The 24,978-nt window shown below is 38.8% G+C and overlaps 1 protein-coding gene across 1 annotated transcript in view; it reads left to right on the top strand.

Moving 5' to 3' along the window:
• Nucleotides 1-14,840, top strand: part of LOC126198519 (fibrillin-2-like) — a 732,236-nt gene extending 717,396 nt beyond the window's left edge. The window contains exons 54-55 of the mRNA XM_049934905.1: nt 2,009-2,140; nt 12,324-14,840. Coding sequence (XP_049790862.1) covers nt 2,009-2,140; nt 12,324-12,536 — 345 coding nt within the window. The 3' untranslated portion in view covers nt 12,537-14,840. The remainder of the gene's footprint in view (nt 1-2,008; nt 2,141-12,323) is intronic.
• The last annotated feature ends 10,138 nt before the right edge of the window (nt 14,841-24,978 follow it).

Here is a 24,978-nt window from a genome sequence, read left to right as displayed (position 1 = left end):
TGAGGGGCCTAACAACAGACTTGTAGGCAGTGGAAGCATCAAACTGGCCAACGACAGGAATTGTCTGCTTATTATAAGTCCTCAGATTTCACGTAACTCCAAATACGTGCGAGAATTAAATGAGAGTTACGGCAGAGCCAGTGTCCACTTGCATGCGAATGTCTTTATCCAGAACACAAACAGTGACAAACAACTTATTTGTTTGAGAAAGCACACAGTTAACGTCCATGTCCGATGCCTCATCCTCGTCGACAGGAACTTTAGGGGACTGACACACAGAAGCAACGTGGCCTTTTTTTCTACATGAATTACACGTGGCCCAACATTTTGGACACGCGGCCCTGTCATGCTGTACGAAACAACGTGGACAAGAAGGAAGTGCGGAACGAACCTGCTTCTGTGGTTGCTGTTTTCGCTGCGAGCGTAGCGGCCCAACGCGATGTCGTGGACGCAAGTGAACCGCCGCCACATCGTCGTTCCCCTGTGAAACAGGCAAATTGTCCGTTTCGAAAGTTGTCTGGATAGCACCTACATCACACCACGCATCTATTTGCGCACCAGCAGTGTGAGACACTTCAAAAGATTGAGCGATGCTTAGAACTTCCGACAACGACGGGTTTGGCAGTTGTAAGGCACGTTGCCGAACTTCTTTATCAGGAGCAAGCCGTAGAATAGTGTCCCTAACCATTGAATCAGCATAAGACTCATGATGAGTGTCCGTGACGAACTGACATTTCCTACTCAGACCGTGTAGTTCCGCTACCCAAGCCCGGTAAAATTGATGGGGCTGTTTACGACACTGGTAGAACGCCATGCAGGCGGCAACGACGTGGGTGTTTTTTCGGTAATAGTTAGGCAATAAGTCACACATTTCTTGGAAGGACAGAGATGCAGGTTCCCGCAGAGGGGCCAACTGAGATAGCAGCTGATAGATCCGTGGGGAAATCCAAGATAGAAATAACGACTTACACATAGGAGCGTCAACAACGCCGAAAGCCAAGAAGTGTTGCCGCAAACGCTTCTCATAATCCTCCCAGTCTTCAGCGGCCTCGTCGTAAGGACGGAATGGAGGCGGAGAAGAGGAAGACAGACGATGAGTAAGCGACGTCGACAACGCCTGAATAGCAGCCGTCAGCTGTGTTTGTTGTTCAATGAGCGCTTGCATAAGCTGTTCCACTTCTGCCCCGACACGAACACACAAGTCCACAATGCAGGAAAACAAATATCCGACCTCATCGCCAAAAAGTGTTATAACCTTTAATCACTAATAAATTGCGTGGATATACAAATGTAGAACAATAGCGGGTTACATGCTACCTATTCCGAATCTGTCATTAGACTGCCGTGCCGTGACATGCGGCCGGCGCCGTTCATAGCTAGGTGGCGCTCCCGCACTCAGCCGAGTTGCGGAGCGCCTCTATTGCCGTGTTCGCGTACTGACGTAACGGCACTTTTAAATATCGTGGCACTGTCACAACAAAATGTATTTGTATTCTCTCTTGCACACACTTGCAGTGCTCTAGTCAGAGCTGTGAGGATACTGCTTAAATGCAGCAATAGCCAAAAACTAATATTATTTGCAGTTTTTTTTCAATAAGCAGCCCAGGAGACACTCCTCTGCACCACTAGGTTTTTGAAGAATGTTTTTTATCTGTTCAAGACATGTACATCTTACTCTTCCCTTTTTCTAATCTTTTGCTTTCTTGTAAAGAATAAAAGCTATGTAATTCTGAAAAATAGAGATTCAAATATTTCCTTTTTTCATATTTTGCATTTTTTCCCATTGCTGCTGTTGTTGCTATCTGAGCGCTTTGTAAACATAAGGTGCTCTCTTATGTCTAATATTGTTAATATTCTTTGTTCTAAATTCAATGTGAAATCACAGATATTTTTAGTCTGTAAGAGTGACTAGAAATTTCAAATTATCATTACATAATTTCATATTCATACTCACAAAGAGAAGTAACATTTATCTCAGTATTAATGCTCTTGCCATTCATTTTAATAGCTGCAGAAGAGAAGCCTTTACAAAAGAAGGAAAGTACGGCATCATCATGAAGAGCAGCAGTTAGTTCTGAAGATAAGTCTTTCTCAGACTAAGCATAGAATGAGAATTTTAAAACTGCAGCCAGCGGTGAAGGTAATTACTACCCACAATCATAAAATTTATTCTTACTGCAAATCATCTGTGTAAGTTATGAAACTTTGTCAGAGCATATCAGCTGAACTCTGAAACCTAGTATAAAATATGTACAGTTCTACTGTTGAAGCAGAGACTTAGTCCATTATCATCTTACAAGGGAATGGTCCAATAAGACAATTTGAAACCTACTCTGAAATTTTTACACAGCAAGAAGACAACAAAAGAAACGCACTGCCAAAATTTTAGCTGCTAAGAGGCAGTGCCCATTTTTTTGAAAAAATGTTGAAGTTACACATTTTTGCTGCACAAAGAACAACTTATAACAGCGGTTTGTACAGTTCTGCCTGCCTAGTGCGCAACTTAACAAATTACTCGCGCAGTGCCACATAGTGGAATTATTCAGAGTTCACAGACAACTGGTTTAAAATGGAGCAAATGGAAGTGAACATGTGCGAATGAGCAATTGCAGGAAATTTGCTTCTATGTGGGCAGAATCATTTATATTAGAGGGAAGGAAGAGAACACGAGGTAGCGAACATTGCCTATAAATGCTGTGTTATTAGTTTTTGGAGCTAATATTCAGCATACAGGATATAACTCTATCTTGTTTGAGCCACAGTGTGAAACTTTGCTATTCAGTGAGGATTATTTTGCATGGTGAGAGCACTGTTCTTGATGGAGTATGCAAAATGGCGCAGATAAGGAAGAATATAAGTGTCTCAATTTGTATGGGAGTGTGGCACGCATGGAGATTGTGCTCTTTTCACGGAATTACATCTCCACCTTACCTTAGCACTGCTTCAAAATTTTCCTCTTATGTTGGCTGCAATTTTTCCCTGGCTTCTCATTACCATTGAGGGGAAATTTATAAACAGAACACTAATTACCGACGTCGATCATCATCTCAAGAGGTGACACAGCTAGCATTTCCACTACGCGTGTAAGGTCTAATGGTCATATTCTTTTTTGTTTTTTTATTCTAAAACAAAAATGGTCTAGTGGCAAAGCACACACTTCATGATCCAGAGAGCACGTGATCAAATCCCATTCAGACCACAAATTTTTTGCTATGATTCCAGCTTTGTCTCACTGATATTAGAGTGCACTAGCATTTTTCATTTTGTGAAGTGCACAGTTTTACATTTCTGATCATTTGAAGCAATTTTCCAATCTCTGCAGCACTTTGAAATTGTATTAAGATCTGACTGAATATTTATGTAGCTTTCTCTCAGAAAGTACTTCATTATAGATAAGTGCATCATCTTCAAAAAGTGTGAGGTTACTATTAATACTGTCTGCAAGGCATTAATGTACAACAAGAACAGCAAGGGTTCTAACATATTTCCGTGGGGCACATCCAAAATTACTTCTACATCTTATAATGACTCTCCATCCAAGATAACATGCTATGTCCTCCCTATAAAAAAATCCCCAGTCCAGTCATAAATTTCACTTGATACATCATATGATCAAATTTTTTACAATAAGCATAGGTGTGTTACTGTGTCAAATGCTTTTTGGAAATCAAGATATCATGCAGCTACCTGACTGCCTTGATCCAAAGCTTTTAGTATGTCCTTTGAGAAAAGTGCGAGTAGGATTTCAGGATTTCATGTTTTCAGAAACCATGCCAATTTGCCTGAAGGAGATCATTCTGTTCAAAATACTTCAGTATGTTTGAGCTCGGAACATGTTCCAAGACTCTGCAACAAATCAATGTCAAAGATATTGGACAGTAGTTTTGTGGATCTCTTCTATTAGCCTTCAGGTGATTTTTCCCAACCATTTGGCACAGTTTTTTGTTCAAGGGATCTATGATAGATTATAGTTAAAAGAGGAGCTAACTCAGCTGCAAATTCAGTATAGTATCTGATAGGGATTCCATCGGGCCCTGGAGCATGTTCAGTTTTAATGATTTCAACTGTTTCTCAACACCACTGACACTAATGCTCATTTCAGTCATCTTTTCAGTGGTATGGGGATTAAATTGGGGCAATTCCCCTGGATTTTACTTTGTAAAGGATCATTTGAAAACAGTGTTAAGCATTTCAGTTTTCGCTGTGCTAACCTCAATTTCAGTTCCTGTCTCATTCGTTAGGGACTGAACATTAACTTTGGTGCCACTAACAGTCAATTTCTTTGGGTTTTGTGAAAGATCATTTTACAATATTCTGCTATGGTAGCCATTGAAGACTTCATGCATTACTGTCTTGACAACCAAATGCGTTTCATTCAGCATCTCTCTATCTATATCCCTATTCTTTGTTTTGCACGTATTTAGAAATTTCTTTACAGCCATTATGGTACTGTTCTACTGGGTATATATTGATCCAGTGCATGGTCAACTATTCTTTTAAACTTGAGCCATAGTTCCTCTACGTGCTCCTGCCCCGTGCTGGAAGTTTAAAGTTCCTCATTGAGATTTGACATTACTGACTTTTATCTAGTGTAGTGAACAGATACACCTTTCTGCTTCTTTTAGTTGCCCTTTGTACTTCGGTAACCATTGTTGCACAACTGCATCGTGATCGCTGATACCCTTTTCGATGTGGACATCCTCAAACCAATGTGAACATTCTCAAAGCAGTAAGGTCTATTTGTTGCTATTAGATCCAATATATTTCCATCATGGGTGGGGGTCCAAACTCTCCATCCTAGGTAGTTTTCAGAGAATGAATTTAGTAATGTTTCACAGGATGTCTTTATCGCCCCTACCCCTAACAAAACTGTAATTTTCCTAATTGATTGTTGGATGATTAAAGTCCCCACCAATGATTACATTATGATTGGGGAACTTACATACAAATGAACTTAGGTTTTCTCTCAAGTTTTTGGTTACCTCAGGAGATGAGCCTGGTGGGCGATAGAAGAATCCAATTATCACGCTATGGCCACCCCTGGTACTGATTCTTGTCCAGACAGTTTAAAATGAGACTTTAGTTTCTTTCTTGGTGAATTTGAGTTTCTTGTCTACTGCAGCAGATACACCATCTCTATTTCCCATTAGCCTATCCTTCCAAATACACTTAAATTTCCCCCAAAAAATGTCACTGTAATCAGTAGGGACTGGAAAATGTAGCATCTATTTTTGGCAAAATTCGCGTCTATTTGTGTCAATATTCACATCTGTTTTCGGCAAAATTTGCATCTATTTTTTGTGTCTGTAAATAATTAGATGCACTAATATAAAAGGTTATCACACTTCATGAGTGAAGATGAACAAATCCTTAGTTCTTTGAAACTGACTGTTAAAAAAGTGCCGATTGGGAACTTTTTGACTGGATCGTTTGCTTTTGCAAAAACTTCAACACCTTTCTGTTTCGAGGTGGTCTTTGTTTTCTTGGTTTGCAATATTTAAGCTTTCAAGAATGATTGTTCTGTTGAAAAATATTTGCATTTTATCACCAGTGAACTGAATGGGTCGCTGAATTAAGGTGTTTCTGGACATGACTTGTCTTTTCCCGCCCAATTCAATGATTACAAAATCTGCAGACTATTAATTTCAACCTTTCGTGGGCATTCATAGCTGTGTGACCCATGCTTAACAACACAACAAATTAACCTGACAGGATATTTAACATTTTTACATTAGAGGAAGGATTTCAGCACAGTCAAAAAAAATTACAGGTTTCATTTTCCAGTTATTATAGTGCAGAGTGCAGGCACTATTGGCTATAGTGGCAGACAGCCGCGATTGTAAACAAACTAGAATTTTGACCTCCAGATGGGAGAGGAGAGGTGCAGGGAAACAAGCCCCACCTTCCTTTAGCTGGGCAGCAGCCTACAGAAGGACTGACACATTGTTATAAGGTTCGCTGATCTCTTCTGGTGTTGAAAGGGTGGTAATCGAAATCCATGATAAACGAGGATTGATCACTTCACTTTTTTCAAAATAGGAAAAGAAAACCACAAGCAACACACAACACAGGGGATGCGGGGATGGCTACTGCACAATTTCTTGCTTGTCGAGGTTAACAGAGCATTGTTAACAACATAGTTCAGGCCCGACCTTTAGCATTATTCGATGCAACCACAGTTCAAAACATCCATCCCTTAATTTTCCTTGTTAAAAGTTTTTGCATTTTACCATCTTTTGAGCTCTGAGTAACAAACAAATGTATCCATTTCGCTGTCTAAAATGCTGGATTCCCACAGATGAGTACTACTACGTTGTATTACATGGCGTGTTTCTAAAATAGACCATCCAACCATCCACAGTTGGCATGGTGCCAGATCATTGTGTGCAGTGGTACATCATTGCATTCATACACTTTTTATTTTGCAAACAGATTCTTATGTGCATTTGCCACATGATATTCAATGCCAGTAATTGAAAATTGGTTACATTTTCGATATTTATATGCAGAAAATAAAGCTATATAAAACTATCTCTGATAAAATAGTTCATATGTATACAATTCCCTATGAAATAGTGTCTATTAAGTAATTTTCCGTTTTCACATTTTGACGCAGTATTCACTTCTATTTTGCATTTATCAGAAATTCGAATTTTTCTGGTCCCTAGTTATCAGTTTCAGGGTTGGGTTTGGGTTGATTTGTTGGAAGAGAGCAAACAGCGAGGTCATCGGTCTCATTGGATTAGGGAAGGAAGTTGGCCGTGCTCTTTCAAAGTAACCATCTCAGCATTTGCCTGAAGCGATTTAGGGAAATCATGGAAAACCTAAATCAGGATGGCCGGAAAACCTAAGTCAGGATGGCCGGACGTGGGATTGAACCGTCGTCCTCCTGAATGCGAGTCCAGTGTGCTAAACATTACGCCACCTCGCTCGGTCAGTTTCAGGTTTCAACCAGTTCATTTAAGAATGGACTACTCAGTTTGTATATTTTGCTTATTTTTTCTCATAGTTTCACACAACTTCTTCCTGTTTTCTCGATTGAGATGTGTTCAGTTTTTCAAGGCCTATCCACTGTGCCAGCTTATAACTAGATCTGAGGGAGTGCGATGGGTAGGTTCCCTTGTAAGTAATATTAATCTTGGTAACAATTGTATAGCCTAGTAGCCAATTTAATCTGCATAATAATAGCTACTATAGCCTTTCCCTGGGATATCCTTTATGACTCAATAAATAATTGTCAGCAGTCCTTTCAATAAAGTAAGTAAACTGTAACTGAAGTTAATTAGAAGTTTACTAATCAGTCTTTGCCTTATTGGTAATCAGAAACTCTTCATTGTACAGCCCATGGCAAGCTAACATGTTACATTTTAATTAGTTAGAGTGATATTCAAGATCATCTCTGAAGTCAGATTCTGTAATGTTTAACCCTGAATCACCAATAATTACTGAATCTTGTAAAAGAGATGACCAATGATGAAATTAAAACTCGAAAAACCCAAAAGTACTTTAAATTGTTTCACCCTGTATGAGGTAGTAGTTTATTTTCTTTATACTCTCTAGCCCCCCCCCATGAACCATGGACCTTGTTGTTGGTGGGGATGATTGCATGCCTCAGCGATATAGATAGCCGTACCGTAGGTGCAACCACAACGGAGGGGTATCTGTTGAGAGGCCAGACAAACGTGTGGTTCCTGAAGAGGGGCAGCAGCCTTTTCAGTAGTTGCAGGGGCAAAAGTCTGGATGATTGACTGATCTGGCCTTTTAACACTAACCAAACCAGCCTTGCTGTGCTGGTACTGCGAACGGTTGAAAGCAAGGGGAAACTACAGCCGTAATTTTTCCCGAGGGCATGCAGCTTTACTGTATGGTTAATGATGATGGCGTCCTCTTGGGTAAAATATTCCGGAGGTAAAATAGTCCCCCATTCGAATCTCCGGGCGGGGACTACTCAAGAGGACGTCGTTATCAGGAGAAAGAAAACTGGCGTTCTACGGATCGGAGCGTGGAATGTCAGATCCCTTAATCGCGCAGGTAGGTTAGAAAATTTAAAAATGGAAATGGACATGTTAAAGTTAGATATAGTGGGAATTAGTGAAGTTCAGTGGCAGGAGGAACAAGACTTTTGGTCAGGAGAATACAGGGTTATAAATACAAAGTCAAATAGGGGTAATGCAGGAGTAGGTTTAATAATGAATAAAAAAATAGGAATGCGGGTAAGCTACTACAAACAGTATAGTGAACGCATTATTGTGGCCAAGATAGACAAGAAGCCCACGTCTACTACAGTAGTACAAGTTTATATGCCAACTAGCTCAGCAGATGATGGTAAAATTGAAGAAATGTATGACGAAATAAAAGAAATTATTCAGATAGTGTAGGGAGACGAAAATTTAATAGTCATGGGTGACTGGAATTCGGTAGTAGGAAAAGGGAGAGAAGGAAACATAATAGGTGAATATGGATTGGGGCTAAGAAATGAAAGAGGAAGTCGCCTGGTAGAATTTTGCACAGAGCACAACTTAATCATAGCTAACACTTGGTTCAAGAATCATAAATGAAGCTTGTATACATGGAAGAAGCCTGGAGATACTGACAGATTTCAGATAGATTATATAATGACAAGACAGAGATTTAGGAACCAGGTTTTAAATTGTAAGACATTTCCAGGGGCAGGTGTGGACTCTGACCACAATCTATTGGTTATGAACTGTAGATTAAAACTGAAGAAACTGCAAAAAGGTGGGAATTTAAGGAGACGGGACCTGGATAAACTGACTAAACCAGAGGTTGTACAGAGTTTCAGGGAGAGCGTAAGGGAACAAATGGCAGGAATGCGGGAAAGAAATACAGTAGAAGAAGAATGGGTAGCTTTGAGGGATGAAGTATTGAAGGCAGCAGAGGATCAAGTAGGTTGAAAAGACGAGGGCTAGTAGCAATTCTTGGGTAACAGAAGAGATATTGAATTTAATTGATGAAAGGAGAAAATATAAAAATGCAGTAAATGAAGCAGGCAAAAAGGAATACAAACGTCTCAAAAATGAGATTGACAGGAAGTGTAAAATGGCTAAGCAGGGATGGCTAGAGGACAAATGTAAGGATGAAGAGGCTTATCTCACTAGGGGTAAGATATATACTGCCTACAGGAAAATTAAAGAGACCTTTGGAGAAAAGAGAACCACTTGTATGAATATTAAGAGCTCAGATGGAAACCCAGTTCTAAGCAAAGAAGGGAAAGTAGAAAGGTGGAAGGAGTATATAGAGGGTCTATACAACGGCGATGTACTTGAGGACAATATTATGGAAATGGAAGAGAATGTTGATGAAGATGAAATGGGAGATATGATACTGCGTGAAGAATTTGACAGAGCACTGAAAGACCTGAGTCGAAACAATGCCCTGGGAGTAGACAACATTCCATTAGAACTACTGACGGCCTTGGGAGAGCCATTCCTGACAAAACTCTACCATCTGGTGAGCAAGATGTATGAGACAGGCAAAATACCCTCAGACTTCAAGAAGAATATAATAATTCCAATCCCAAAGAAAGCAGGTGTTGACAGATGTGAAAATTACCGAACTATCAGTTTAATAAGTCACGGCTGCAAAATACTAACGCGAATTCTTTACAGACGAATGGAAAAACTAGTAGAAGCCGACCTTGGGGAAGATCAGTTTGGATTCCGTAGAAATATTGGAACACGTGAGTCAATACTGACCCTACAACTTATCTTAGAAGCTAGATTAAGGAAAGGCAAACCTACATTTCTAGCATTTGTAGACTTAGAGAAAGCTTTCGACAATGTTGACTGGAATACTCTCTTTCAAATTCTGAGGATGGCAGGAGTAAAATATAGGGAGCGAAAGGCTATTTACAATTTGTACAGAAACCAAATGGCAGTTATAAGAGTTGAAGGGCATGAAAGGGAAGCATTGGTTGGGAAGTGAGTGAGATAGTGTTGTAGCCTCTCCCCAATGTTTTTCAATCTGTATATAGAGCAAGCAGTGAAGGAAACAAAAGAAAAATTCGGGGTAGGTATTAAAATCCATGGAGAAGAATTAAAAACTTTGAAGTTTGCCAATGACATTGTAATTCTGTCAGAGACAGCAAAGAACTTGGAAGAGCAGTTGAACGGAATGAATAGTTTCTTGAAAGGAGGGTATAAGATGAACATCAACAAAAGCAAAATGAGGATAATGGAATGTAGTCGAATTAAGTCAGGTGATGCTGAGGGTATTAGATTAGGAAATGAGACACTTACAGTAGTAAAGCAGTTTTGCTATTTGGGGAGCAAAATAACTGATGATGGTCGAAGTAGAGAGGATATAAAATGTAGACTGGCAATGGCAAGGAAAGCGTTTCTGAAGGAGAGAAATTTGTTAACATCGAGTATGATTTATGTGTCAGGAAGTCGTTTCTGAAAGTATTTGTATGGAGTGTAGCCATGTATGGAAGTGAAACATGGATGATAAATAGTTTAGACAAGAAGAGAATAGAAGCTTCTGAAATGTGGTGCTACAGAAGAATGCTGAAGATTAGATGGGTAGATCACATAACTAATGAGGAGGTGTTGAATTGGATTGGGGAGAAGAGAAGTTTGTGGCACAACTTGACAAGAAGAAGGGATCAGTTGGTAGGACATGTTCTGAGGCATCAAGTGATCACCAATTTAGTATTGGAGGGCAGCGTGGAGGGTAAAAATCGTAGAGAGACCAAGAGATGAATACACCAAGCAGATTCAGAAGGATGTAGGTTGCAGTAGGTACTGGGAGATGAAGAAGCTTGCACAGGATAGAGTAGCATGGAGAGCTGCATCAAACCAGTCTCAGGACTGAAGACCACAACAACAACAACAACAACTCTCTAGAATAAATTATGAGAACTTCATTTTGCATCAGACAACCAACAATGAATAATAGCACAGTGAAAATGCCATTGATCACTTTTGCTGCAGCATTGATTAATCTCTGGCTTATGAAATTACCATAACCTATTCTACGATTACGATAATATGTTTGTTACTGGTTGTCCACACCACTTTGTTTACTGTAGCTTCTGCCAGTTGACATATAATTCAAATAATGCTATTGGAAAAAGAGATGTTTAATTTATGGCCAGTACTTATATTCAGGAGGCAAAACAGTTAATATTTAGTATTGCTGCTAGACATAGTCAGGGAGCAAAATATTAATACTGCCAGCAGACACTCAGCACTAGCTTAGCTTACGGAACTAGTTCCTTCCTCAGGAAGGAAGGCTAATAGAAACATGCAGGAGGCGAAATATTGGCATTGCAGACACAATATTATTTAGCTTCTGGTACTGTTAGTTCCTTCCTCAGGGAGGAGAATGATGGGTTGGGGAAGTTTCAAAGAAAGGGCAGGTGGCTCAGACCCCAGGACGAGAGGGATCCACGTGTTGTGACAACAAGGGGACGGTGGTGAAGGCAGACTAAATGTAGAATGCAAAGGTGGTTGTAAAAATCTTTGAACAGGATGTTACAGGAAATCCTCTAAAACTGTAAGGGTTAAATATCAAAATAATAAAATGATAAGGGTGTAGAGAAATGAACTGTTTTAATTACATTCTTCGAGGGTGGTGTCAGTGTGTGTTGACTCCAATTAGTTGTTTTCAAAATTTCATTTCAGTCAAACAACCTTCCTTGATTGACTAGTAATATACCTTTTTGTGGGTCAAGTGTGTGTTTCACAAAGACAGTAGGCAACATTCTATTTAGTTCCAGATTTATATTCCACATTACAGCAGAGAGGTACAATCTACTTCTGACTGATTTGTCACAATGGCACAATGCTATAACCTGTTTCATGTCTGCAATCTCACCTTTGATTGTGCAGATCTCAATTCCAAGGTAGTTATATGTTCTGCTGCCCATACTGTACTTTATTATGCTTAGTAATTGAAGTAATACAAGTTTATTTAACTTTGAATGTCTATTAACCTCAAAAATTGTGAACATTGAGTTTAGTATTTATTTTCCATGCAGGAAAACCCCATTATCAGCCAGATGTGTTTTACTGTGTGTGACTGATCCCACTGGTAAATAGTTCATTCAGTTAACTGTTACTTTTGCACCCCATTATTTTCAGAACTAGTCAGAATCTTAAAGATTATTGTTTTGTATTTAATTTTCATACAGAAAAATTAATTTCCATATGTGGTCTTAATGTTGAAATAAGAAAACTTTAAGTGGGTAGAGGCTGAATACATGAATGAAATTGTTAGTTGCAGTATTTTTCATTTATTTACTAACATATCTGATACAAAATTCTTATATAACTTTATTTGTTTGTTTATTTATTTTACAGAATGATTTTGAGTATGTCATCTCACATGGAAATGAGAGTGGTTTGTTTGAAATGGTAAAGAAACATGGAATATGGGCCCTGCATTTCAGAAGACGTCTGAAACACCCAGGAATTTTTGACCTCGAAATTGACAGCCGTCCTACTGGCGTTCTAAAGAATGATGTGTGGGAGAAACCTCTCTCTCTACGAGTGAGAATCGTAGCCTCCCAGTAGTACCCCACCTCTGTGACACAGTAGAACATATGTCTTACTGCTGGAAAATACTTTCTGTATTACTGAGCAAATACAGATGAGATGAATATTTTGGGGCTCAAGACTCATGCTATGAGTTACTGAAGTGATCTTTGTTGTGTATATATAGATCTGTGTAAGAATGGCTATTTGTAGGTATGAAGGAAGGTTGTGTGTATATTCCAGAAGTGGAAGGAGTGAATGTGTATTAGTAAACTGAAGGAGCTGGTATTTATTATCAAACAACTGTTAGTCTACTCACATTTAACATACCAAAGCTTCACTAAGATGGAGTTTTTCAAGAGTTATTGCACCCACAGCAGTAGAGTAGTGTGCTTAGTGGGCAAGATCATTATTTTTACTTAGAAAGAATGATAAGATCATGATATTCGTACTGCCATTTTTTTGGAGACTGACTTTTTAAATAACATACATTTATGCCTATGCAAAATCACCTGTGAGATGAAGAAGTTAGATGGTTTAAGCTTTCATTTGATGACAGAATCATTATTTTGTATATACTAAAAATGTTATCAAACTAAAACCTGTTGTGCTCCTTACAAGGTGATGTGGAGCAGTGCATTAATTATAAGCTCTCTTAAATTTTGGTAGCTTTTGACAATGTTCTTTTAAAAATGGGCAACAACAGGTTTTAAAAGAGTTTTTGCCAGGTGTTCATTTTTAAGTATAGTAGTCTAATCTTAACTTAATATGAAATTAAGAATTCTAACTGATACTTTGCAACACAGAATCACTATAATGTGAGTTTGTGTGACATTAAACTGTGTTCTTTGCTTCCACTGCCATATTTAACTGCTTTTAATATGTATTCAGTGTATTATCGCCTTTATTTGTAAGAGCTTATTTTCTACTGCCATTGTACTTGTGTTCGTAAAGTACATTTCATGTGTGCCTGTTTTGGCTGTGCAATAATCATCCTGTGTACAGTGATGACTTCCATAAGGGAAAAACTGTTGTTAATGAATGCTGACTCAACAGCAGTTAACTATTTTCTGTTTGTGTTTAATCAGAACGTCATTCCTAAACCAAATTTAGTGTGGTCTATGTATTTCTAATTACATTCCATAAACATCCTCAGAGACAAGTAGGTTTTTGATAATGACTCATTGGTAGATTCTGGTTGTAATTTACATTTTATGTTATGTCTGTGATAAGCAGAATAGTTATTTGAAGACATAATTTGTATGAAATACTTGCAGCATTTCAAATTGAGCATTCATTTGATTGTGGCTGTAAAATCCGATTTCTGAGTTCATGAGAGCTCACTACTGGAGTAGCCAAAATCTAGTTTCTGGTCACTAAGTATGTTAACTTTACTGCAGCTTTGCTAGAATGGAATGCTAAATGACAGTCTGTCTGCAATACCAAGTGACCTCTTCTAAAATTTTGAGTCATGTTGGAATGTCCCATTTTTCAGATATATATATTGAGAAATGAGGTACAGCATTAGTGCAACTTTATGTACATAAGCTATTTGTTATGATTTAATCATGCTTTAAGCATAATGGATTTGTTTTATTAAAAAATAATTGGGACATATGTATGTTACTATCTGCAACATACTAAAATTTGATACCAAAGAAATAAGATCCTTTTTTTTTTTCTTTTTAATACATGGGTCTGTCTCATGTGCATTTATATCTGTGACACATTTTAATCTAGTGCCATAATGTATATATTTCCCTGTATTCATAGATGATTTATTTATTGTTCAGTTCAGGGCCAAACATTGAGTACAGTTCTATAAAGGCTTTTGTTTCACAATTCTAACTATCATTAATATTGCTGAGTTATTGCAAACAGTACAGTGTATTTCAGTAGCTTAAGATGGTGTGTAAATTTGTTTATGTAGTGAGTGTTTGTGAACCATCATTCATGTGAGAAAGTATTATTTTTACCACTGCATCTTGAACTTTTAAGATATGTATATTTATGTGTGTATAGCTTCTATTTATGCAAACCTTCTGATTCTAAGGAAGTAACAGGGATATGGTAAAAAATTATTAAGTGTCAAAAACAAAAGCTTTTTTATCAAAATATTTTTGTTATTGCCATTAGTTGGGTTGACTAAAATTCTACTTTAAGTGGCTCCACTGTGTGTTTATTGAAACACAATAGGAAGTTCTATATTTTAATTAGAATTTGTTTTGCCAAATCTGTTTCGGATTATATCTTTAAACTGACTATATTTTATGCAGTTGTTAAAAAACCTGAAACTAAGCAAGACTGACATTAGTCAGTTATTTGTAAACCATTTCTTAAAAAATACACTAAAGTTTCTTTTACTTGAACAGACATAAAATCCTTATTCATGTAGACATTTATAATCTCTCCTTCCTTTTTTAATGAGGGGCTGAAAAGTATGATTTGGAGACAGAATGGGGCACCTACCTACAATTTTCTAATGTTACCTGCGTTGGCAGAAATGGGAAAAACTAACTGTTTGTAATCTTTGTTCCAATTTGCATGTGACTAGAAAAAGACAGATTGCACAGAGGTAATGGCAGGTAGAAGAAAGAGATATATTAGGAAATGTCTAACCAAACCTCATGTTAGGTGAGACACAAATTTTAAATATATATTCTGATGTAATGTTCACCCCTATAGCTGAGAGGTCAGCATAGCTGACTGCCAGGTGGAGGACCCAGGTTCAGGTCAAAGTACTGACAGGGATATTTACCTGGTGGGAGGAATGGTGGTTTGCACCCAGCTTCATGAGGCCAATTGAATAGCTACTTGACCGAGTAGTAACAACTGCAGGTCATCAAAACTGATAACAGCTGGGACAGCAGTATGCTGAACTCGCCCTTCCATAACACATCCAAGGCCACCACTGGCAGAGGTTGACGCAGTGGTCAGTCAGTTCCAGTGGGCTCACCAGGGCCTGTGGACAGAGTTTATGTGTTGTGATGTAATATCAGGTTTTAGTAGCCGAAGGACACAAAGTAAATTCCTTTATTACTTTTATCCTAATTTAATAGCTCATTGATTGTAACATTATTGTAATGCACTCAGTCAGCAGTTGAGGAGTTAAGACATACCAAGTAATAATGCAAGTCACTGAAATAAAGAATACTGTATGGTGTGTTTCAACAGTGATATAACCCAACTACTGGAGGATTGTTAACAAAACTTTTGAGATGCAAGCCTACCTTCAGATCTGGTGAGATGTAACTGTTTTAATGTGAATGTTACCACACTACTCCATATTTCCTGTTATCTAAATAATAGGGATTTTAAACAGGAAAAACCCTTTTGTTTTATTCTGACTTGTGTTGTATTTTTATTGGTCTTGTTGTCTACAAAAGCAGCTTATGAAAAAGTTAGTTTACATGTATATGCTGTAAATAGTTTCTGTGCTTACATATTTTAAATTACAAATTATACATTGATGGAAGCGGAGCAGTGGTTAGCACACTGGACTCACATTCGGGAGGACGGTGGTTCAAACCTGCGTCCAGCCATCCTGATTTAGGTTTTCCATGATTTTCCTAAATCGCTTCTGGCAAGTGTTGGAATGGTTCCTTTGAAAGGGCACGGCCAACTTCCTTCCCTAATCCAACGGGATGTTTGGTCCTGCCCCCCCCCCCCCCCCCCCCCCCCGCCCTTCCCCCAAAAAAACCAACCAGCCAACAAATAATACATTTCATTCATTCAAATATTTACGTAACAGACTTCATACAATCAAATATTTTTCAATGGAGTATGGAGTAAAAGCAGTGATCCTGTAAATATGACTTTAAAGGTTTCCACCTCACTATTTGCTTTTATGTTCTCAGGAAGTTAGTTATCAAGTTTAACTCCCATGTGGAAAGTACCATTCTGGCATAAGGCTGTGTTAATTCGGGCCATATCTAAGCTTCTGTTTTGTCTGGTAAAGTGAACGTGAATATCACAGTTTTTCTACAGTCGACGGTCCTTACCTATTACATTCTTTTTTAAGAATATTAGGGTTTCAATAATGTTGATACATGGTAAACAAGGAATACTGGAGATCTTAAGCAGCGCTTTCCATCTCTCTCCAGGTTGCCATTCAAACCTGATTCTGCTGGCCGTTTAATGCATTTTGAACTTGCTGATTGCTCCTTTAGAGTTTCTCCAATATATGACCCCATATTTTAGATAAGAATGAAAGCAGGCATGATACAACCCTTCACTGCTTCCTCACTGCATCAGGATTTTAGTGAGCAAAGAAGGAAGCAAGCCTTTCTTAATTTTGCACTATTGTTGTTGTTGTTGTTGTTGTTGTCATCTTCAGGCCAGAGACTGGTTTGAAGCAACTCTCCATGCTACCCTATCCTTTACAAGCTTCTTCATTTCCAAGTAATGCTGCACCCTACATCCTTCTGAGTCTTTAGTATATTCATCTCTTGGTCTCCCCCTAGAATTTTTACCCTCCAAGCTGCCCTCCAATACTAAATTGGTGATCCCTTGATTCCTCAGAACATGCACTACCAAATGATCCCTTCTTCTAGCCAAGTTGTGCCACAAATACCTCCTCTTCCCAATTCTATTTAGTACCTCCTCATTAGTTACGTGATCTACCCATCTAATCTTCAGCATTCTTCTGTAGTACCACATTTTGAAAGCATCTATTCTCTTCTTGTCCAAACTATTTATTGTCCACATTTCACATCCATACATGGCTACAGTCCATACAAATACTTTGAGAAAAGACTTCCTGACACTTAAATCTATACTCAATGTTAACAAATTTCTTTTCTTCAGAAACACAGATCCTTTGCTGATGGTCTCTGGCAGAATTACAGTGTCATTGGCAAACCTGAAAGTTTTTATTTCTTCTCCATGGATTTTAATTCCCACTCCAAATTTTTCTTTTATTTCCTTTACTGCTTGCTCAGTGTATAGATTGAATAACATCGGGGATAAGCTACAACCCTGTCTCACTTCCTTGCCAACCACTGCTTCCCTTTCATGCCCCTCGACTCTTATAACTGTCATCTGGTTTCTGTACAAATTGCAAATAGCCTTTTGCTCTACCACCTGCCACCTTCAGAATATGAAAAAAGCTATTCCAGTCAACATTGTCAAAAGCTTTATCTAAGTCTACAAATGCTAGAAGTGTAGGTTTGCCTTTCCTTAATCTATCCTCTATGATAAGACATAGGGTCAGTATTGCCTCACGTGTTCCAACATTTCTACAGAATCCAAACTGATCTTCCCCAAGGTCAGCTTCTACCAGTTTTTTCATTTGTCTATAAAGAATTCATGTCAGTATTTTGCAGCTGTGACTTATTAAACTGACAGTTCAGTAATTTTCACACCTGCCAACACTTGCTCTCTTTGGGATTAGAATTATTATATTCCTCTTGAAGTCTGAGGGTATTTCTTCTGTCTCATACCTCTTGCTCACCAAATGGTCTAGTTTTGTCAGGGCTGGCTCTCCTGAGGCTATCAGCAGTTCTGGTCTACTCTAGGGGCCTTGTTTTGACTTAGGTCTTTCAGTGCTCCGTCAAACACTTCACGCAGTATCATATCTCCCATTTCATCTTCACCTACGTCCTCTTCCATTTTCATAATACTGCCCTCAAGTACATTGCCCTCTATATACTCTTTCCAACTCTCTGCTTCCCCTTCTTGCTTAGAACTGGTTTTCCATCTGAGCTCTTGATATTCATACAAGTGGTTCTCTTTTTTCCAAAGGTCTCTTTAATTTTGCTGTAGGCTCTGTCTATCTTACCCCTAGTGATACATGCCTCTATATCCTTACATTTGTCCTCCTGCCATCCGTGCTTAGCCATTTTGCACTTCCTGTCGATCTCATTTTTGAGACGTTTGCATTCCTATTTGCCTGCTTCATTTACTGCATTTTTATATTTTCTCCTTTCATCAATTAAATTCAATATCTCTTCTGTTATTTTCTGTTGTTTTCTTTTTACCTACTTGATCCTCTGCTGCCTTCACTATTTCATCTCTCAAAGCCACCCATTCTTCTTCTACTGTATTTCTTTCCCCTGTTTGTGTCAATCATTCCTAATGCTCTCTCTGAAACTCTCTACAACCTCTGGTTCTTTCAGTTTATCCATCTCCTTAAATTCCCACCTTTTTGCAGTTTCTTCAGTTTTAGTCTACAGTTCATAACCAACAGATTGTGGTCAGAATCTACATCTGCCCCTGGATGTGCCTTACAATTTAAAACCTAGTTCCTAAATCTCTGTCTTACCATTATATAATCTACCTGAAACCTTCCAGTGTCTCCAGGCCTCTTCCACATATACAACCTTCTTTCATGATTCTCGAACCAAGTGTTAACTATGATTAAGGTATGCTCTGTGCAAAATTCTGCCAGGTGGCTGCCTCTTTCATTCCTTACCCCCATTCCATATTCACCTACTAATTTTCCTCCTCTTCCTTTTCCTGCTATCGAATTCCAGTCCACCGTGACTATTAAATTTTTGTTTCCCTTCACTATATGTATAATTTCTTTGATGTCATACATTTCTTCAATCTCTTCTTCATCTGTGGAGGTAGTTTGCATATAAACTTGTACTACTGTGGTAGACATGGGCTTCGTGTCTTTCTTGGCTACAATAATGCGTTCACTATGCTGTTTGTATTCGATTACCAGTGCTGCTATTTTTTTATGCATTTTGATTAAGATTTTCTATATTTGTATACCATTCTACACTACTCTGCAGTCATAATCCTAAGAATATGGTTTCTGTGCTATTCTCAACTGATTCTTCACTGATAGAGTGAAATAGAATGTAAATATCCTTGTCCAGAGCACTCTGAAATTTTGTGAAATAGGTTTTTTTTTTAATTATTATTATTATTATTATTATTATTAAAATCTGATTATTCTGTGTCCAGTTGACAAGCTGTTTCATAACAGTGTTTACTGATTGCTGTAATACTTTCCCCTTTTAGTAGACCTTTTGTGTCATCTGCAAATATAATTGTTCTTTGATCATCCATGTTTAACTTTAGGTCATTAATGAACAAATGGAACAGAAGTGTCCCACTACTAATCCTTGAGGTACACCTTATTTAATTAGAATATACTCCTACAAGTCCAGAAATAGTTTCATGATGCTTACTGCTTGCCAATGATTGCTTGGAAAGGAACTCATTCAACTGCTGGACAGACCCTGAATACCATACTTTTCAAGCTTTGACAGCAGAATCTTATGACCCCGCATGTCAAAAGCTTTTGATATGTCACTAAATAATCCTTTGATCCAACAGTGCACAAATGTACTGCTGGTTCATAGTGTCCAATTGGCACAATATTTCATTGATCAGACATGTTGTCATTGTCATATGCACTGATGAACTGACCCCCCTCTGACCATTCTGTACGCAATCCACAGCTGAGTGCACATGTCAGCAGCCAAGGAGCCAACCATGTTGGCGTATGTGGCCTGCAATGTCAGGTAGGGCACACTGGTTGTGGTAGCAAGGGTGTAGTTACTCCATCTGCATTAGCCACCAGAACGTGTTTGCTGAATGTCTTCTTAATTAGACCCAGTGCTGGTTCCAAGGTCTTGCTGAAATTATGTTCCAGTTGATAAGATTTTCCCTGGTGTGTTTCGAAGGCCTCTATAATGATGCTGTCCCAGTATGTGGTTGATTGAGTTAAAATCTTGGTATGTTCATATTCCATCGCACAAGTCTTGGACAAACAGTGCTCTGTGATTCCCAAATTGTTGGGACACATTAGTTGAGTGCACCACTGATGTTCTCGACATTGATCTTCGAAGGTGTGCCCTGTTTGTCCAATATATGCCTTGCCACATTGGCACAGAATCTGATATATTCCAGCCTTCCATAAACCTAAGTCATGTTTGACCCTCCCAAATAAAACTTTCAAAACTTTTTACTGCATCGCAGACTGACAAGGGCTTTATGCATAGAACATGATACAGAACTGACAGTACCACAGCTATTGCTGTTGCACCTTATATAGATTCCAACAGTAACAAAATAGTATTGCACATTGTTTCAGTTACACTAATTTGAGTTTACAATTAAGATTTAAATGCTTTTACAAAACTGATTATGGAATTTGGCTTTACACATCATTGTGATGTTTCTGGATTAGTAAGAACGTTGAAATATTACAAAGTTCATAACAAAATTAGATGAAATATATATTTGTAACAGTGTGTTAATTATTTTCATTGAAAGTTTTACAAATATATATTGGTTTTTGTTCCTAACATAAATCCTGTGACTTTACAGTTAGCTGTAAAATAATTACTACCACTTTACTATGTATAAATTTTGTCAGTGATAAATTAAGACTTTTGTTTGCATTGATTCTGACACAATTTAGTTTATGGATTGATATCTTTATAAATGATTTACAGTTCATTTTAACTAGTCTTTATACATCTCAAATTGACTTAATTTCATCAACACAATAATCCAGTAATGTTACAACACAAGCTCTTTCATTTACATAACATTGCAAAAACTTTGCGACCTATTATTGGATTCTTTGTTTTTGTTGGAATTATAGTTTTCAGTACATGTTGTCCCATTCTGCTATATAACATATGGTCACAGACCATTGTTTGTCCAAGACTCTTTCATATAAACATACCAGGATTTTAGGACAAGCTTCCAAATACTGTGGCAGCATCATTAAAGAGTCCTTCGACATAAGCACCAGGGTCAAACTCATCAACTGGAACTGCAGCTGTAATCATGTTAAGGCTTGGGAACCAGTACTACGATAATTAGTAAGACACTCATCAAACACAACTTTCTTGCATCCAGGACAGATGGAGTGACTATACTGCAGCTAGGGCACCCTGCTGTGTGTCACTGGCCACGGCACTGGAGCAATTGCCTTCTCAGCTATTGATATGTACCTTCAGTTGGCCATGGCGTGAGGGGATATAAGTTGCCATGCATCCCCAGGAGGATAGTCTGAACTGACGATGGGGACATGTCTGACTGCCGAAATACTCTGTCCATTGGACACTATGAACCAACAGTACACTCATAGTCTGTATGCGATTGCAGTCTTCTCGGCATATTCCAATGATGAATTCTTCTCGGGTTATCAGCCGAGTGGTGGCGTCATCTTGTTGCAACGTTTCGATGAGTTTTGTTCCCATCATCTTCTGGCCACTTCGCCAGAAGATGATGGGTATGAAACTCATCGAAATGTTGTGGCAAGACGACGCCACCACTCGGCTGATGACCCAAGAAGAATTCATCACTCATAATCTGTTCACTCAACACATACACTGGCAAAACTGAAGAATCACAACACCTCTGCTGATACCTGTTTCTTGTCTGTCATGCTTAATATAAAATGAATGCTATCATAAATGGCAATTGCTGTTGGCCTTTTATTTCTGAATTCATGTTGTTAGTTACATAGGATTTTGTTTTTAATTACAGTAGTGTCAAGCATAACATTTTGTAAGATGGAAAGTAACAATATTAAGAAAAGGATAATTGCTACTCACCATATAACAGAGATGCTGAGTCACAGACAGAAACAACAAAAAGCCTGTCAGAAAGTGAGCTTTCAGCCAACAAGGCCTTTGTTGGAGAAAGAACATACACACACACTCACTCATGTAAATGCAACTCACATACACATGACAGCAGTCTCTGGCTGCTGAGGCCAAACTGCGAGCAGCTGCGTATGATGGGAGACACAATTGAGTGGTAGGGGTAAGAAGGAGGCTGAGGTGGGGAGGGGGAGAGATAGCAAAGTAGGCGTGGGGAATGGTAAAGTGCTGCTTGTGGGAGTTGTGGGAGCATACAAGGACGAGGAGGAGAGAGGATAAGGCAGATAGGTGCAGTCGGGAGGTTAGACGGATGATGGGGTGTTAGCAGAAAAGGAGAGAGGTAAAAAGACTGTTGTAGGTGCATTGGTGGGACAGAGGACTGTAGTGCTGGAATAGGAACAGGGACAGCGTTATGGCAACGTAGGATATATTGCAGTGAAAGTTCCCACCTGCGCAGTTCAGAAAAGATGGTGTTGTGCCTAAGATCCATATGGCACAGGCTGTGAAGCAGTCACTGAAATGAAGAACATTGTGTTGCCCGGCGTGTTCAGCAGTTGGGTGGTCCAGCTAATTCTTGGCCATAGTTTGTCAGTGGCCATTCATGCAAACAGACAGCTTGTTAGCTGTCACGCCCACATAGAGCGCAGCACAGTGGTTGCAGCTTAGCTTGTAGATCACATGACTGGTTTCACAGGTAGGCCTGCCTTTGATGGGATAGGTGATGCTTGTGGCTGGAATGGAGTAGGTGGTGATGGGAGGATGTATGGGACAAGTCTTGCATCTAGGACTATTACAGGGGTATGAGCCATGAGGCAAGGGATTGGGAGCAGGAGTTGTGTTGGGATGGATGAGGATATTGTGTAGGTTCGGTGGGTGGCAGAATACCACTGTGGAAGGGCTGGGAAGGATAGTGGGTAGGACATTCCTCATTTCAGGGCATGACAAAAGGTAGTTGAAATCCTGATGGAGATTCAGTTGCTCCAGTCCTGGTTGGTACTGAGTCACAAGGCGAATGCTCGTCTGTGGCCAGTCTGTGGGACTTTGGGAGGCAGTGGGTGACTGGAGAGACAAGGCTCAAGAAATCTGTATTTGTACAAAGTTGGGAGGGGTGGGGGGATAATTACAGTCTGTGAAGGCCTCAGTGAGTCCCTTGGTGTATTTCGAGAGGTATTGCTCATCACTATAGATGCAACAGCCATGGTTGGTTATGCTGGGTGGAGGGGACTTCTTGGTATGGAATGGGTGGCAGCTGTCGAAGTGGAGGTGCTGCTGGTGGTTGTTAGGTTTGATATGGATGGAGGTAGTGATATAGCAATCTTTAAGGTGGAGATTAACATCTAGGAAGGTGGTTTGTTGGTTTGAGTAGGACCAGGTGAAGCGAATGGGGGAGAAGGTGTTGAGGTTCTGGAGGAAAGTGGATAGGGTGTCCTCGCCCTCAAGCCAAACCCTGGAAATGTCATCAGTGAATCTGAAACAGGTGATGGGTTTGTGGTTCTGGGTGTTTAGGAAGGATTTTTTTTTTTTTTCTCTAGACGTCCCATGAATAGATTGGTATAGAATGGTATGTGTGAGTGCCCATAGCTGTACCCCGGACTTGTTTGTAGGTAATGCCTTCAGAGAAGAAGTAATTGGGGGTGAGGATATACTTGGTCCAGGTTATTAGGAAGGAGGTTGTAGGTCTGGAATCCATCAAGTGTTGGGAAAGGTAGTGGTCAATAGTGGTAATGCCAGAGGCATTATGTTTATTGCTGCAGTTTACTGATGACCACCTGGTTAAATTGCTATACTAAAATGGGATGTGGTTTTATAATTTGTGGGGACTTCAACATTGATTTTCTTACAAAAAGTAGAATGAGAGAACCCCTTTTGACCCTTTCTATATCGTACAGTTAAATACTGAACTAAATATTGCTACCTGCATAATGGAAACTTCTTTAGATCAGTTTCAAGTCAGGAAGATTTTATACAGCACTTAAACTAAAATTTTTCAATGCAGGTATTAGTGGCTATCTAGCTCAAATACTAAGTTTGGAAGTAAAAGGCTGTGTTGGTAACAACACGTCTTTCAGAACCATATGTAGATCCTATATTCATGTTGTTGTTGTTGTTGTGGTCTTCAGTCCTGAGACTGGTTTGATGCAGCTCTCCATGCTACTCTATCCTGTGCAAGCTTCTTCATCTCCCAGTACATACTGCAGCCTACATCCTTCTGAATCTGCTTAGTATATTCCTATTCATAGCAACATAAATTACTTTAACAGCTTATTAAACAAAGAAAAGTGATCACAACATTGTAAATGACCTAAATGAATAATTTAACTTCTTCACTGATATATTAACCCATCACTTACATATTGCATTTACACAGAAAACTGTTACCAAAAAGGGCAGTTCTAGAACAAACAGTTAGATCACGAGGGGAATAAAAAAGTAACAAACTTGTTAGAAGTAGCCAAGAATTTTAACTACTTTTTCACAGGTTTGCAGACAATACAGTAAAGTCAAACATAAATAAGAATACCCAATACAATAAATATAAAATAAGCACATGTAGTAGGTCACTGTACATCAGCACAGTCACAAGGACTAAAAAACTCTAACTTGGCAGAGGCATCTACGGTGCTCCTGTAACAATCTTAAATAAGAGAGCCCTAAACACAGTTGAATTTCTTACATGCTTTTGTGACTGCAAGGCACATTTAATCAGACACTTTTCTTGATGTATTGAGTACATCTGAGGTAATTCAAATGTATAAAAAAGGTGGGAGAGATAACCACAGTTCCATCACAATTTCCTCTTGTATTTAAAAAACATTAGAAAATGTTATAATATTATGAAAAGGGTAGTTGCTACTCACCATATAGTGGAGATATTAAGTCACAGATAGGTGCAACAAAAGACTGTCAGA

Source organism: Schistocerca nitens, chromosome 8 (assembly GCF_023898315.1).
Source record: "Schistocerca nitens isolate TAMUIC-IGC-003100 chromosome 8, iqSchNite1.1, whole genome shotgun sequence".
Classification (NCBI taxonomy): domain Eukaryota; kingdom Metazoa; phylum Arthropoda; class Insecta; order Orthoptera; family Acrididae; genus Schistocerca; species Schistocerca nitens.
Note: the sequence above shows the minus strand (reverse complement) of the source record. Positions and strands in the feature narration are given on the sequence as shown.